The sequence below is a fragment of the Mesoplodon mirus genome (genome assembly GCF_964341445.2).
Source record: "Mesoplodon mirus genome assembly, chromosome: 12".
Lineage (NCBI taxonomy): Eukaryota > Metazoa > Chordata > Mammalia > Artiodactyla > Ziphiidae > Mesoplodon > Mesoplodon mirus.
The window spans coordinates 16600655-16617204 of record NC_138988.1 but is presented as its reverse complement, the minus strand read 5'-3'; the positions used below and the strand labels follow the sequence as shown (position 1 = coordinate 16617204).

The window sequence follows — 16550 nt, the reverse complement described above, 5'->3', positions numbered from 1 at the left end:
CTTGTTATCTATTCAGAGAAGCTTTACTAAGACCTCTGTTGGGAAGTAATCCCTTTATTACCTTAGCTTGAAATGCTCTCTCTACTTGAAAGCACTAACACTGATTTCTTCAAAACCTTTCTGTAATTCAGGTGTCTCACTCACTTAGATCTACATTACTATGGCTGATGCAAGATTCAAAACTGTAACTGTGCTGATATAAAAACTTTCAAACTAGATAGATTATAATTATTCAAACATATTGTGTGGTTTACATAGTAGACATATTTACCAATTTATATAATTTTTAAAAGACATATTTAATCCTTGAATTTTTTTTCTGATTCAGGCTTTGATACTAAATATCTATATAAATATACAGATATCTATGTTTATGTGTATATCATACTATATATATATATATATATATATATATATGTATGTATATATAGGCTTAATCAAAAGTGCATTTGTCAACAGCCCATATGCTAGGCTAGAGAAAGCTTTCCTATTTATCATGTGTCTTATTCACTGACAAACCCATGTTGATCCACCAAAAAAACCCCAAATAAACAAAACAAAAACTGAAACACAAGAAAAAAAACTAAGTAAAATTTTTATGGATTTAAAATCTTGCCATAAATATCCCATCAAAAATTTTTGCCTTCTCTTACATTTTCAAATGCATCAATGAATTCATTTGTCCCCAAGATGAGATTTGAGTCTGCATGTTTTATGTTGGAACAGCCCATGACTGAACAACCACAATAAATCTATCATTTAAAGTGCTTCCCCAATTTGGCTTAAGCCTGTAGACCAAGACGGATGGACATGGCGCTTCTGTTGCCAAGTGATGGCTGAGACCCACTCTGATTTCACATGAACTTGGAGAAGATTCAACTCTGCAACTTGTTCCATAATTGCTTCTAGCAGCTTTTCCCCTAAGCATCAAGGCCCTGGCATATCAGTGCTTTTGCTGTCCAAAGAGATAAAAGTAAAATCCAAACCACCAGACCTGGTGCCATGTACTGAATATTAGGGTTTCCCCAAAAATTATATGTTAAATCCTAATCTCCAATGTGATGGTGTTTGAAGGCAGGGCCTTTAGGAGGTGATTAGACCATGAGGGTAGAACCTTCATGAATGATATTACTGCCCTTACAGACGAGACCTCAGAGAGCTCTCTGGCTCTCTTTCTGCTTTGCTGAGGATATAAGGAGAAGGCAGCTGTCCTTCCCAGAATTCAACCATGCTGGCACCCTGATTCTGGCTTCCATCCTTCAGAACTGTGAGAAGTAAACTTCCATTGTTCAAGCCAGCCAGTTTATGGTATTATGTTATAAAAGCTCGAACTAAGATACCTAGGAAAGACTGCAGCACTATGGACCCTTCTCTTAAACATGTTTCCTCTTTTAACCTTATTTTTATACCTAAAAGTTTCCTTATTCACTGGGGAGATGTTAGAAATACTTAATACAAAGTACAGGGTAAGCAGGCTTGAAAGGGTCAGAGAAATAACTTTTATGAACATGAGACATGGTTGGAGTAACCACCACTTTCCCCCCTTTCTTCTTAAAATATAATCCCAATTTCTCATTGGGCACACTCCCACCAAGGAAAGAAATCTGTATTTCCCAGCCTCTTCTGCAGCTATGTTTGGCCAGGGAACTAATTTCTGACCAGTAAGGCATAAGGAAAATTATTGGATGGGGCTTCTGGGAAGTTTCTTAAAAGGGAGTAAATGCATCTTGATTTCTACCTTCCTCCTTCCTGTCATTGGGGGATGACACTGGGATGACAATTGGGAAGGATGTCTTGGGAGGCTGAAGCCCCAGCAGCCATCCTGGTTCCTGATGTGAGGATGGTAGAGCAGCAAGATAAAACGGGAGTGCATCTCTGATGACTGTGGATTCCAGGTAGTCTTAACTGCCTACCTTCCAAGAGACCAACCAGCCAATGAACTGCCCAACCAACCAACAAACAAATTCTATCTCTTTCAGCCACTGTTACTTCCAACATTTTATCTGTAACATAACCTCATTTTCCTGATCAGCGTATCTACAAATATCAGACATCATGGTAAACACTTACTTTATACCAACTGTATAAGGTGGCAATTATTCTTTCTATTTTATAGATGAGGAAATTAATGTTCAGAGGCATTACGTAACTGACCTAATGATACCAAGGTAGCAAGTGGCCAAGTCAAAATACCAGGTGAGATTCTAGAATTTAACCTTCTTCCCTGCATTACCCCATCACTCTCTAAAGTGGGAGTAAATCTCTCCTGTGTGCCTTTAGCTAAATCTCTTAATCTTTTATCCCTTTAAAATTAAGATTAAAAACCTCTGCCTACTATAGGCACTACTGTGAAGACAAGTGGGTTTATTATTTTGCAAAGCATTTAAGTCCTTGGAACATAATCACTATTTAATTTATACATACAATTAAAACTCTAAAATGTTTTTGACAACAAAAAGTCACCAGTTATACACGAACACTTAACTTCCATCATAGCCAAAATTAACTAGTTTGTGCCTATAATTGTTTAAACTGGCTTCAACAATTAAACTCCAAATCACTAATTAATTTCCTGTTCCAGAAATCTATTCTGTGCCGCCTAGCACTTAGATGGATCGTGTTTCGTAACCACTCAGCTGACAACTTGGCCTTGTCCTCCTGTTGTGGTTGTCTTTTAACGGAGGTGTCTCCCATAAAATATGTGAGAGGGAGAGCAGATTGTGTTGTCATAACCAACTCACAAAAAAACTTTGGGACTGTAATCTAAAAGCAGTGCAACCTGGTTGTCTGTCTGCAATAAGACTTTGCAATTTTGGAAAAGTAAATCTACATTTCTTAGTCTAAGAAATTGTTTGGGGCTTCCGTGGTGGCGCAGTGGTTGGGAGTCCGCCTGCCGATGCAGGGGACACGGGTTCGTGCCCCGGTCCGGGAAGATCCCACATGCCGCGGAGCAGCTGGGCCCGTGAGCCATGGCAGCTGAGCCTGCGCGTCCGGAGCCTGTGCTCCGCGACGGGAGAGGCCACAACAGTGAGAGGCCCGCGTACCGCAAAAAAAAAAAAAAGAAAGAAAGAAATTGTTTGTTTGTTTTCCCCCATCTCCAAAAAGAGTAATTTGGACCCCATGACTTCAAAGGCTGAGACCACCTCTCAGATTCGGGGCTCCCTATACACAAAGTGGCATTGAAAAAGCTTGATGGTTATGCCCTAGCTATGGGACTAATCCTGGCTATGTGATTTTAGGCAAATTACATAATTTCTCTAAGCTTTAGTTTTCTCGTTAGTAAAAATGGAGATGATAATAAGATCTAACAGCACAGAGTTGCGGAGATATTGAAAGGAGATGATACGTGTAGAGTTCTGTATTAGTTTCCTTTTTCTCCAATTACAAGTTACTATAAACTTGTTTAGTGGCCTAAAACAACACAGATATATTATCTTACAGTTTTGGAGGTCAGAAGTCCAGTATGGGTCTCAATGGGCTAAAATCAAGGTGCTGTCACGGTTGTGTTACTTTGGAAGGTCCTAGAATCATTTTCTGCTCCTTCAGGTTGCTGGAAGAATTCAGTTCATTGAGGTTATGGGACTGAGATCCCTATTTCCTTGCTGTCAGCTGAGGATTCTCCCATTTTATAGAGGAGTCTGAAATTCCTTTGTTCATTGGCCCCCTTCTACCATCTTCAAAGCCAGCAATCCCAATCAGGGTCCCCCTCATGCTGGAAATCTCTCCTGCTCTTCTCTCATTATCATACATTTCTTTCAAACACTTCCTCTGTCTTCTTCCCCTTTCAAGCGTCCAGGTGAATACTTAAGGCAACCCAGATAATCCAATATAATCTCCCCATTTTAAGGGCAAACGGTTAGCAACCTTAATTACATCTTTAACTTTCATTATCTTTTGCCATATAATGTAATAATGTAAATCATATGTCTTCAGGATAAGGACATGGACAAGTTTGGGGTCATTATTCTGCTTACCAGAAGCTTTCAGCATAATGCTCCAACAGGTAGTAAGTACTCAACAAATAATAATGATAGCCAATACTTACGTTTACTCTATGCCAGGTACTGACCTAAGTGCTATATGGATATTTATGTCTTTTATCCACATAGCAACCCTCATAATGTGAAGTATGCGCTAATATCATCATAACCATTAACAAATGAGGACATGAAACACACAAAGAGTAAGTCACTTCATGTAGCTGGTAAAAGAAAACAGATTTGAACCCCGGCAGTCTGGGTCCAGAAGCTGTGCTTTTAAGTAGGCCCCATTCTGCCTCTTCATTTTAAATATTATTACAGTAAACAGGAAATCAAGAAAGCTTCTGCTTAAACTAATACCTGTAAAGCTAAATTATTTCAATATAGGGCAACGGCAAGATTGGTATTCATCTGGCATATGCTGCCGTCATATATTCTTTTTGCCCTGTGATGCTGGGCCACCAGGAGCTGAGAGAGGGCCTGGGTCCAGGGCTGGCATTCCTTTGTCATCCCAGTTTGAGTCTTACCAGGCAAATGGGGAGGAAACTCCTTTCTAAAATATTCTATGTTGGAAGAGGTGAGATAAATCTCTGTTTTTAGATTTCAAAAGCTGGTGAGTATTATCTTGAGAGTATTACAAACAAAAATACTGCTATTGTGGTTCTTGAACACCTCACATTTTATTGAAAGCATTTCACTTCATACTGAACACCTACTTTGGCATCACAATGGAAAGTGAGAAGCAAATAAATCACCATCTTTCTGGACAACAGAATACCTTTCAGTCTCCTGTACAGGCACATCTCCTTTCTTCCAGGAAGAGAGCGCCCTGGGGGAAGCTCTGGGTTTACAGTCCAAGCTGACCTCCCTGCCCACCTGCACCTGAATCAACTTTTTCATCGGAGTCTTTGAAAAATCTGGAGCAGAAGCTAAAAAGGACAAAAGAAGAAAGAATGACAATTTGATGTCTGATTTCATTTCTTTAAATTCCCGTAAATTTCAAAGGTTGACTTTATGATTTTTTAAAGTTTCTTGACACATAAGATACCGGTACTTGATCTATTTGATTGACTGGGTACCACCTACAGGAAGATTTCAATGCTTAAAAAGTAAGTCCTACCATTGTGTTTTCTGGCAAGTTCTAATTCCCGAGACAATTACTTTATATGAGAATTTTTAAAGTTTACTATGAAGTTTTAAAATAGCTCAATCATGAGTTTATTAAAACTAAAAGCATTTAATAGAATGTTCTTGAAAGTTCCATGAGGACAACAGTAGGGTTGGCCTCTCTTGTGACTTCAAGGACACAGATGTGGCACAGGGCCTGGCACTCATATATGCTCAGTTGTGTTTTAAGAATGAAGGCTGAGTACTGAATTCTTATTCTCTTGTATAAACAGTAACAAGACCTATTACAAAATTTTCATGTGGTTAGCTTTAACTTTCAAGTTGGAGAAATATATTATAACATGCATTATTATATTAAGTTACAATATTCCATTAAATACTATAATATGTAGAAAACATTATGCTGGCTAATAGTAGATGGAAAGCTGATCCTGAAACAATACCTGAACATTCAAGAGACATAAAAATGTATTGTTTGAATTAAGAATGTTACTCAGAAAATCATCCTTCCTTTTACTGCAAATGCAGAAGAAATTTAAGAACTGAGTGCATTTCCCCAAATATCTAATCCCCTGTCTTATGGCATATCCCAGTTAATATAACTTATTTTTTATAAGTGGAAATCATAGAAGGAATTATACTATATATATATACATATATATATATATACATATATATATATATATGTATATATATATATGATTGCAGATAAAGAAGACATGTTATCCAAAGGTTGATGGCCTTAAGAATTAGGATCCTGAGAGAGTAATTTTTACTAACACAAATGAAAAATACTTTTATATTTCAATAAAATCTTTTTTTAAGCATAGATCATATATTTTCCCATATGAAAACCCCATGCAACACTGGGTAGGGACCCATGCATTTGAAAGATGAATAAACTATGGCTCATAAGGTTAATTTAACATAAGAGCACAGCCATGCTTCGACTTAAGATATGGGCAAATCCCACTTTCTTTCTGTCATGACACCCTACTTCTCTGTCATGGATAACACTAGCCAGATTTTCAGTTGATGATCTGCCTCTCCCAAGCTTCAGGCTTCCTGGGGCATATGATTTGTTTCTTAACTTCCAGGCACCAAGAAAGACCTATTTTCCTCAAACCAGTGTTTTTTAATGAGAAACTTCACATTTCGGGCTAGACAGGACTTTGATGTGAGAGGCTATCTTGGGCATCGTAGGATATTTAGCAGCTTCTCTGGCAGCTGCCCACCAGATGCCAGTAGCACACGCTAGCTCCCTTCATCCCCACCTTCCCCTTACACTGTGACAGCCAAAAAGGTCTCCAGAATTTGCCACTATCCCCTAGGGGCAAAAATCATCCCCAGTTGGGAAATACTGAGTTAGATCAGGGCCTTTCAACCTTCTGGCCATTTGGGTTGGACCAACCATGGGTACGTGACTCAAATCAGGTACATGGGGCCAATGACATGTAGGACTGTGACTTCCATCTGAACAATTAAGAAAGCCATCCTTCTGCCACTAGATTGACTGTGGTAATGAAAACAACATGCTGGGTAACATCATATGGGGCCAGATAGTGGTGATGATGTTTGAGCCCTGGGTCAAGTTCAGCTGAAATCCAAATTCTCCATTTTAATAACACTGAGCAATAAACTTCCTCCCCTCTCCTCCTCTTTCTCTCCCTCCCTCCCTCCCTTCCCCCCCACCCCCTGTTTCTTTCTTTCTTATTTATACATACTATGTTATGCTCTGACAATTTTGGTTGGACTTTAAGTCATTTGCATCTTAAACTGTTTTTCTGGACAACTGCCCTAAACATGATATAACATCTCCTTTCTTCTCCTATACCTAAAGTACAAGAAAAAAATAATTCATAGTTTCAAGTACTTGAGCCTTGGTCAATTAAAGCTTTGGTCTGCCAAATGCTTGATGCTTTCAGCAGAGTTATTAAAGACAAAGACAACTCCTTTTGGATCAATAAACTACTGATTTGAATTCTGATATTTACTTTTATGGACCAGCAACAGAGAACACCAGAGTCACTTATTCTCTTAAAAGGTACTACTTAGCTGGTACTGCTGGAGGTGGATAATAGGGATGTCTTAGGTCAACACTCTCTCCCTGTTGCTTCTCTACTTCAATCTTTGGGCCTTAATTCTGGTCATAATTGCTGCTTTCCCTTAGAAATCATTAAAATGTGTGCCTTGATTAGAAACCCTGCATGATTCTGCTGTGATACTGAAAATGTTATTAGATGTAGGAATCTAATATGAAAAGTAAATATTTCTGCTTCTGGCAAATATGGACGATGTAAGAAAAAAAATAATGAGACAAGAAAATTAGTCTTACCCACAACCTTGAGCTCAGCACTGGAATAGACGAGACCATGTTTGTTCTCTGCTATGCACTGGAACATGCCAGAATCGGTCACATTTAGGTTGGATATTGTAAGGGCACCATTTTCTATCTGTGTTCTCTCCTAGATGATAATAAAAATGTCTTGTATATACCATTTTAAAAGAAAAAAGATAACCACTGAATATTATTTCAATCATACACAAACCTCCTTAATTTTTCTCATGGGATTAGGCAATCTGACCTGAAATTTAAACATTTCCCTTATTTGAAACAGTGAGAATAACTTAACATAACAGCTAGACATTGGAAATACTAATAAACGTCCTTCAATCAAAAAGTATATCAAAAAAAAGCATACCAGTAAAATAAATAACAAAGCACGATGTAAAATATTGCAACTATTTCACTTTTCCCTGTGGATAAAGTTGCAGACTTTAAGAAATCTACCATGCTTCCCACCCCATCAACTGGAAAGGTTCTCACCAGTTTTTAAAATCATGCAAATTGAAGATATTATAAATTCTGTGTATTAAAAAGGGTTCTTGGAAACACATTTATTAAAGGTTTGCAGGTATTATGAAAGGTTATGTGTAGAAATTTGAAGGAACATAACTGACTTACTACACAATTTTTAAAAAGAGCAAAAATTACCTGGCTTGAGAAGTGATTGAGAAAATAAGTACTCATGTAACAAGGTAATGAAGTAATTGATACATTTATTCTCCAGAGGCCATGCAAGTTATCAAAAACGAAAAAGGAAATTACATTCTACATTTTATTAACATAAAGCCTTCTCTAACTTCAAAATGAAAAAAATAGTGCAGTGGACCCTTGAACAACAAGGTTTGAACTATGGGGGTCCACTCATTTGCAGATACTTTTTCAATAGTAAATACTACAGGACTACACAGTCCCTGGTTGGCTGCATCTGTGGATGCAGAGGAATTGAGGATGCAGAGGACAGGCTATAAATTATACGAGGATTAACGCCTGCATTGTTCATGGGTTGACTGTATATCATTTTATGTACTAAATTCATAAAATCACCTTTTCCCAATGAAATTCAATATTGAAAATATTTCCTCCTTGGCATGCTGAGTACTTGACTTTATCCTTTTTACCTCTGTACCACTTCTTAGATGAACGTGGTATGAACTGTTCAGATGAATATATGCAAACTCACCAGTTGACTCTGGCACTAGTCACTAGGGAAGGCATTTATTTACACAAAGTGGGGACAGGGTGGATTAACCAGGCATGTTACCTTACCTCGAGCACAAGGGCTTCTCCATTTTTCAACCATCGGTAGGAGGGTTTGGGCTTACCACTCGCTCGACATTCCCAGTAAAGACTGTCCTCCACAGCTATTTCCACATCTTTTATGAGTTGAACCCAATGAGGCTTTGCTGCAATGAAAAAGAAAAGAAATTCAAACCACTCCACAATAAAGAACAAATACTTTATCCACATAAATATAAATGGATATGACTATGGGCAATAATAGATTAAGCATAGTGGCTAAAATTATATTTAATTCCCTAAGTATTTACTAAGTGGGTATATGAAACATTTCTATATTCGAGGATGGATGTTACAATCTGCCTTTTCCTATGTCAAACTCATGATGCTTTCTCTGTTTTTGAAATTCTGGGCACTGTATTACATTCTTCACATGTCTATTAGTAGAAAAAAAATGCAGGTACACAAAATAGATTTTCTTGTCCAAGTGCATTTTTGAATTATGAGATCACAATTGATAACAACTTAATATGTGAATGACAGCAGATACTAGTCTAAATTTGCACTAAAAATCAGCATCCATAGAAGAGAAACTTCTACAGTGGAGGAAAAAAAGATTTCCTTCAACTTAGAAATAACTCTTAATTAAATACAAACTAGTGAACATCTTATGAACCTCTGTGCAAACGAAAATGTAGGCAGGGAAAGATGGATAAATTGCTTCAATTTGAATTAAATGATGTTTTATGAAAAAGAACTAACTCATGCCACCTTAAATGATGTATGCAAATCAGTTGCATCAGGTTCATTTGTCATTTTTACTTACATTTTAGAAGACACTTGGGAAATCCTTTTACAGATGAAAGCGACGTACCACTCATAATGAAAGTCATTCAATACTCACAGTATATTCAGCCAAGTCTCAGCTTGTGTTTTAGACCCGAGACTAGGAGGTGAGATGTCTTCCTGGTTTCACATTGCATTATGCATGGGATGTGTACTTCGGGGTTCACATTTGCATCCTCCACATGGAGAAACAGTTTATCTATTTCTATTTAATTTCAACCATGGGAAGGTTTGTCTTTCCATTTCTATCTCATAAAATTGCTTTTTTTATAACTGAAATTGAAATGAAAATATAGCTATTTCGCTTTTAGAGAAAATGTACCCATCCGAGTTTTACCTTATTTTGTTTTTTAAAAAATATAAATGACTTGCCCAGTCTGAAGTGTAGTTCAGTCCCAAATCACTCCTCTCTACTCTGTATTAAAACACATTTTCTTCTTTCAGGAATTATCAGCCTCAGTGGACGGAGACTACAAATAAACTCACACATGATCCCTTGACTGAGACTCAAGTTTCTAGCAAAAATTTCCACTGGCTCCTCATATTACTGTTCTCCAAATGGGAAGCTAATTTGCTGGACTAAGCCAATCCTGAGATTACAACTGGTACATTTATTGTGATTTTTCCCCTTATTCCATCATATGGGATTCAAATATTCTACTGGACCATTTTTTACATGAAATATTAAAGCAGATAAGCAGAGAACTGCGCAGCATTTATTGAATATACTAGTCTTTTTTAAAAAATAAATTTATTTTATTTATTTATTTTTGGCCATGTTGGGTCTTTGTTGCTGCGTGTGGCTTTCTCTAGTTGCAGTAAGCGGGGGCTACTCTTCATTGCAGTGGGTAGGCTTTTCATTGAGGTGGCTTGTTGCAGAGCACAGGCTCTAGGCAAGCAGGCTTCAATAGTTGCGGCACGTGGGCTCAATAGTTGTGGATCAAGGGCTCTAGAGTGCAGGCTCAGTAGTTGTGGTGCACTGGCTTAGTTGCTCCACGGCACGTGGGATCTTCCCAGACCAGGGCTTGAATCCATGTCCCCTGCATTGGCAGGCAGATTCTTAACCACTGCGCCACCTGGGAAGCCCTGAATATACTAGTCTTAAGCCAGAACTGTAAAGTAGCTTTCATGAAACTCTCTATCTCATTGATTTCTTTTCTTTTTATCTTTTTCTTTTTTGTGTGTGTGGCTGGCCCATGCGGCATGTGGGATCTTAGTTCCCCGACCGGGGATCGAACCCACGTCCCCCACAGTGGAAGTGCAAAGTCTTAACCACTGTACTGCCAGGGAAGTCCATCTATCTCATTATTTCTAATTTGTTTCTTAGGTACATATCAAATTACCTACATAATGGACTAAAGCAACAGTCTACCTCATTTACTAAGAATAGTGGATGATGTTGGTTGTCTATTGTGCATCCATTTCCTCTCTTCTTTACTTCTAAGATGACCCAACTTTTCGTTGAATTATCCTCTCTTCCATCACCTCGCATTGTCCACAAAATCCAGGGAAACCTGACCATATTCCATGTTCCAAAAAGAGGCTCTTAAGTTGTTTAAGCCAATTCTCCTAGCTGGTGATTGGTTTAGGAATGAACACGCAGCCAATGAGATTTGAGAAGTGAATTGCAAGATGTTTTAGAGAAAGGAAGGATGAACAAAAACTAATGTGCTAGCCACTGCTGGTAGCCATTCTGTGACTGTAAGGGCAACCAACATGCAGAGAAAGGGAAAAAGTAGATAAGGGCAGAAAATACACCACAGAGAAAATGTGCCAGGACCTGAATATAAGGCACATGTCAACTTAGCTTTGGATGTCTTGCCATACAAGTGTTTTATTATTTGTGCAGGGTCGCTATTCCATACAGATAAAAACATTCCTATTGAAACATTAAGACAGTTGGAATATCCTGTGTTTTCCTGTCATGGTCACTTCTTACCCTAGGTCAGGTAGTGGCTGCTTAGAAAGGAGAAAATAAACTAGGACTTGTTCGCAGTCGACTTAGAGCCATACAGCCACATGGGTTAAGTGTCCCCAACTTATCTCCATATCAACCCACCAACATGTAGAACTTGACACCTGGGAAACTCCAACTTGGTGCTTATGTATTCTAACCTAATCCTGTTACAAGATGGGAGAGTTAGAACACGGAATGACTCATTCTATTAAACCATGCCTCCATTTTGTTCCTGACTGATCCTATAACCTTACCATAAAATAAGTGTCAATCTAATCACACATAATGTACGCACAAACTTCACATTCTTTTGAAGGGGTTCATAATAAGCTCTATAATTTTAATATTTGTCTTTGCAAAGTTTTTCCTCTCTGAAACATTTTATATGCTGCACAAGTTTGCACTGAAAATTATTTCAAATTCCAGTTTTTAAAATAAACAGAATATATTGCCATTTGCTTTTCATAAAAGTGTTCAATTCCTATTAGTTTTACAATGTTTCTAATGATTAAACTGCAAAAATATATTCACTGAGCTTACATCTTCCCATATTTAATAGTACATTTTGTAAAATCATTTATTTCTGCTTTCTAAAACCTGCTTTCATCAAAATACCTAGTATTTTTTTTAATAAAAGGGATTTGAAAACAAGTTTGGGGAAAAAGGATAATCTAATTTTCTTACAAATAGACTCTAAATAAAGGTAACGTTACTAACCTTTCTTTACCCAAATTGAGCAGTACATCAAATAACTGTGCTTACAAATTAAAAGGCAGCAAACATGGTACACCTACATTACTGGAAACGACAGAATAACACTGAGGAAGTCAAGTAAGCCTGGGTTTATGTGGTTTGTCTAATGCAGTAATTCCAAGTTTTCCCAGAAGACAGTTTCTTTCTGCTTAGTAAAGACCATAAAGAAAGATACAAAATCCCATTTTCTAGAGGTAAGGGCAGATAGAAAGGAGATCTCTCCTTGTTACGGTTAAGTGAGTTAATGGTTACTCTTAGGAAAAAAAGTGAAATATTTCATTATCATATCAATCAGTTTAAAATGCAGTAAGAGTACATCATACCTCCAACTTTACTGCAAAAATTAATTTTTTAAAATTCCTTCTATGATAAATAACCTCATTTACCAAAATGTAGAACAGAAAAAGTTGGACACTGGGATTCTGCTAAAACCTCCTACTCACCCCCACCCAGTCCCAATAACAATAACTTTTAGAGAGATCGAAAGTTAAAAATCCAATATGCCCAAAGTGAAGGCTCACCATAGTAAGTGAGGCGCCCCCTGGCGACATTTCTTCCTCGTGAATTCTCAGCAATGCATTCATAGGAACCTGCATCTTCCTGTTGGAAGTTCGGGATTTCAAGCACACCATTGGACTTCCTCAATTTAATTTTAGTGGAAAAAGGCAGTCCATCACTTCTTCTCCAATTAATCTGAGGTACAGGACTAAGGAGAAATTTGTCAAGTTATTTGCTATTTTAAACAGATGTCTGGAAGCCTTTTAGGCTTGACAAAATAAAACTTTCCTAGGATAGAACAAAAAAGGCACAGATTTTCAAATGCAGAACACAGCCAGCTGTCAGTCACATAAACCTGCAAATGCAAAGATTTATCTCTTTAAGTTGATATTTTAATAAAATAAACTGTGCATTTTCTCTAGTTAATTCATGATTTAGAGAAAAAAGTCTAATGTATACTCACTGTATTATAATACAATAAATGAACAAGTAAAAGAAAAATAACACCAATTTAGTTTATGAAATTAGGCAGGCATAGTCATTCTCCGTAAATCTCCTTTAAAGTTTCAAACTAAATTATACATGTGCATTTCCCCTGTATTTTAATTTTTTCTTTGCTTCTAAATGAAAGAAAATTTTAGAAAATAAGGAAAAGAAGAGGCTGTTAAAAACTATCTTCATCTCTTACAGCAACCTAATATTTTAGCATATCGGTGTAAATGTTATAAAACTTACTTTCCAAGGGCAAAACATTCCAACTTCACAGTTGAACCTTTAGCTGCTGGAAGAGTTTCTGGAAACTGAACTTCTATTTTCGGTTCATATTCACCCATCACTCCTGTGAATCCACAATACAAAGTTAAAGGTTTCAAACGTTTCCTTTGGAATTGTCCCATTTTTCTTAAAACTTTTTTTTTTTTTTTTGCTCTGTTTTGAACTAACTCTTCCTTATGATTTGAATTACTCACTAGCTGTCTGGTAGGTACTTTTAGAAGCAGTGCTACCTTGGGCCAAACATGGGACATTAATAAATATGTGAGAACTTTGGATTCCGTGATTCCTAAGTTACCACTTACAGAGCAGTTCTGAGAAAACCACTAGACTTTTTACATTATATAAAATGAGAGGTGGGCTTCCCTGGTGGCGCAGTGGTTGAGAGTCCGCCTGCCGATGCAGGGGACGTGGGTTCGTGCCCCGGTCCGGGAGGATCCCACATGCCGCGGAGCGGCTGGGCCCATGAGCCGTGGCCGCTGAGCCTGCGCTTCCGGAGCCTGTGCTCCGCAACGGGAGAGGCCACAGCAGTGAGAGGCCCGCGTACCGCGAAAAAAAAAAATAATAATAAAATGAGAGGCTTTTTTATTCTGTATTCAATTTGGACATTTCTAGTCAAACTGAAATATACAATGTATTATGAGTTCTTAAAATATCCTAAAGAGCAAAAATTATGGGAGGAAATTTACTTAATGGTACCCTGGTAGCATAGACACTAATCTTAAACTTATTGACTACCAGGAGACAAGAAATGGTAACTTAATAAATGGGGAAGGTCAAATTCAATTATAACTGACTGGAAAGCATTTTGTGGCCATGGCATTGTGCTGTATCAGATACGGTTTTGCATAAGTGGGACAGTTACCCAGGCTTCCAAATCTGCTTACTCTGCAGTTCATGGGCTCCCTTGAAATAGACATTGAGGGGCTGAAGAAACACCTATTTTCCTTTTTTCCCCTCCAGTTTTATTGAGGTATGACTGACAAATAAGACTGCATGTATTTAGGTTGTACAACGTGATTTTTTTAGGGCAATGTACAATGTGCTGATTTCATATATGTACACATTGTGAAATGATTACATCAGTCAAGTTAACACATTTAACACCTCACAATTACTATTTTCAATTTTTAAAAGTAAAATTTTTTTCTGTAGTGAGAACACTTAAGATCTACTCTCTAAGGCAATTTCAAGTACACAACACAACGTTACTATATAATCACTATGCTCGTGAGGGTAGGGGAATGGGGGAGATGTTGGTCAAAGTGTACAAACTTTCAATAATAAGATGAATAAATTCTGGGGACCTAATGTACACACTTTTTCTTTTAATTTTCTTTAGAGATGCTTTTTAGCCTATAAAAAAATATCCAGAGCTTTAATAACCTCAAGCTGACAAAAATCAGGACCGGTGACATCACGGGAACGCAAGGTAAGCCCCAGGCTCAGAGGGCCTCGCGTTTGGCTTAATGACCTATTGCCACCATCTTGAAATTCTTCATAATTTTTGAACAAGTGACTCCTCATTTTCATTCTGCACTGGTCCCTGCAAATTAGGAAGCCAGTCCTGAGTAAGAATTATGTACAGGGACCTATGGTTGATGGAATCATTTTAGCCATTGTACTCATAAATATTTTTTCTTCTGAAAAAAAACAAAATGATAATTCTTCAGGATATACTTTTCACTTTTCTCAATTTGTTTTTTCTTGTATTTGCAACAGCATTTCCACTCAGAATTGCCCCTTGAAACATTTCCTACCATCAGAACGTAGCACCAAAGGAGTTGGAGAACCCAGCACTCTGGCGTTTGTCACCATACTAGTCACCACACACGTGTAATTTCCCACATCCAATGGTTCCACCTTGGCTATGTAGAGATGGCCTGTCTCTTGAGAGACAAATCTCCGACTATCTTCTTCGACAAATGATGGATATTCATTGAAGATCCAAGCATATGATAGTTCTAATAAAATTTTTAGAGAAAAGAAATTCCATCATGAAGGAAAATTTTCCACAGTATATTAAAAATATCTGAAATCACCTTTACTGCAAAGCAATGCTGAGTGTTTTTATTGCAGGTCATGAAGAGAAACGGTTATGAGACATGATGCTTGTGTTCATTCTGCACAATTACGGAGGTCACTGCTGATTAGCATTCTTGTGGGAGTGATATTATCACTGTCATCATTTTTGCTACTCCAGATACCTCCTAACAAGTATCTCTGGCTTCAGTCTTGCTCCCTTTTAATTTGTATCTCCACACTACATGTCCTGTGATCTTTTAAAATTACCAATCTTATCACGTCAACTCCTGACATAACACTTGCAGCAATTCCTCGGTAGGCTCTGGAATAATGCAAATTGCTTAACACGAAAATGAGACCCTGCATGGTTAGGCCCCTGCTTATGGCTTTAGTAACTGAGAAGCCCAATACTCTTTCTTGCGTCTGGGTTTTTATATATGCTGCTCTCGGAGGCTGCAGTGTCCTTTTTCTCTGTCCAAGGCTTCTTTCCTTTTCAACACCAAACCCCATTCTGTCATAACTTCCAAATGTTTTTCAAAGCTTGGTCCCAACATCACGAATCACCTCCTCAGAGATGTCTTCCTTAACCCTCATCCTCTGAGTAAGTGCTTCTATATAGAGCAACTCTGTGCTTATACTACTTAAAGTACTTACCACTTTTTATGCAATGATCTATTTACTTATCTGTCCTCCCACCACTTGGTAAACAAATAATGTCAAGTTTTATCCTGCCTGCCTTCCCCTCCTAAAATTAGCAAACTGAAACATCCAAGAACATTTAACAGTCCTCAATAAATATTTATTGAGTTAATTAAGTTAAAATTATGCTACTATCTCCTACGTCAGGTCCACTATTAGAGTTTTCCTGAACTTTGGGATCAAGGAAAACTAACTTTCCCCAAAGGAACTGTTGTTTTCCTCCTGTGAGATAATGAGGACTAAATAATACTATGCTGCTTTGTTCTAGATGCCTATATTTTTTAGAAGCAAGTTGTTATTTAAGTATAGT

At 37.6% G+C, this 16550-nt stretch overlaps 1 protein-coding gene across 1 annotated transcript in view; it reads right to left on the bottom strand.

Moving 5' to 3' along the window:
- CNTN3 (contactin 3) overlaps positions 1 to 16550 on the bottom strand; it is a gene marked incomplete at both ends in the record, with an annotated part of 238294 nt that overhangs the window by 84086 nt on the left and 137658 nt on the right. Inside the window, 6 exons of the mRNA XM_082638599.1 lie at positions 4759 to 4909; positions 7444 to 7573; positions 8722 to 8858; positions 12769 to 12953; positions 13481 to 13583; positions 15277 to 15480. Of these exons, the coding sequence (XP_082494725.1) occupies positions 4759 to 4909; positions 7444 to 7573; positions 8722 to 8858; positions 12769 to 12953; positions 13481 to 13583; positions 15277 to 15480 (910 nt within the window). The remainder of the gene's footprint in view (positions 1 to 4758; positions 4910 to 7443; positions 7574 to 8721; positions 8859 to 12768; positions 12954 to 13480; positions 13584 to 15276; positions 15481 to 16550) is intronic.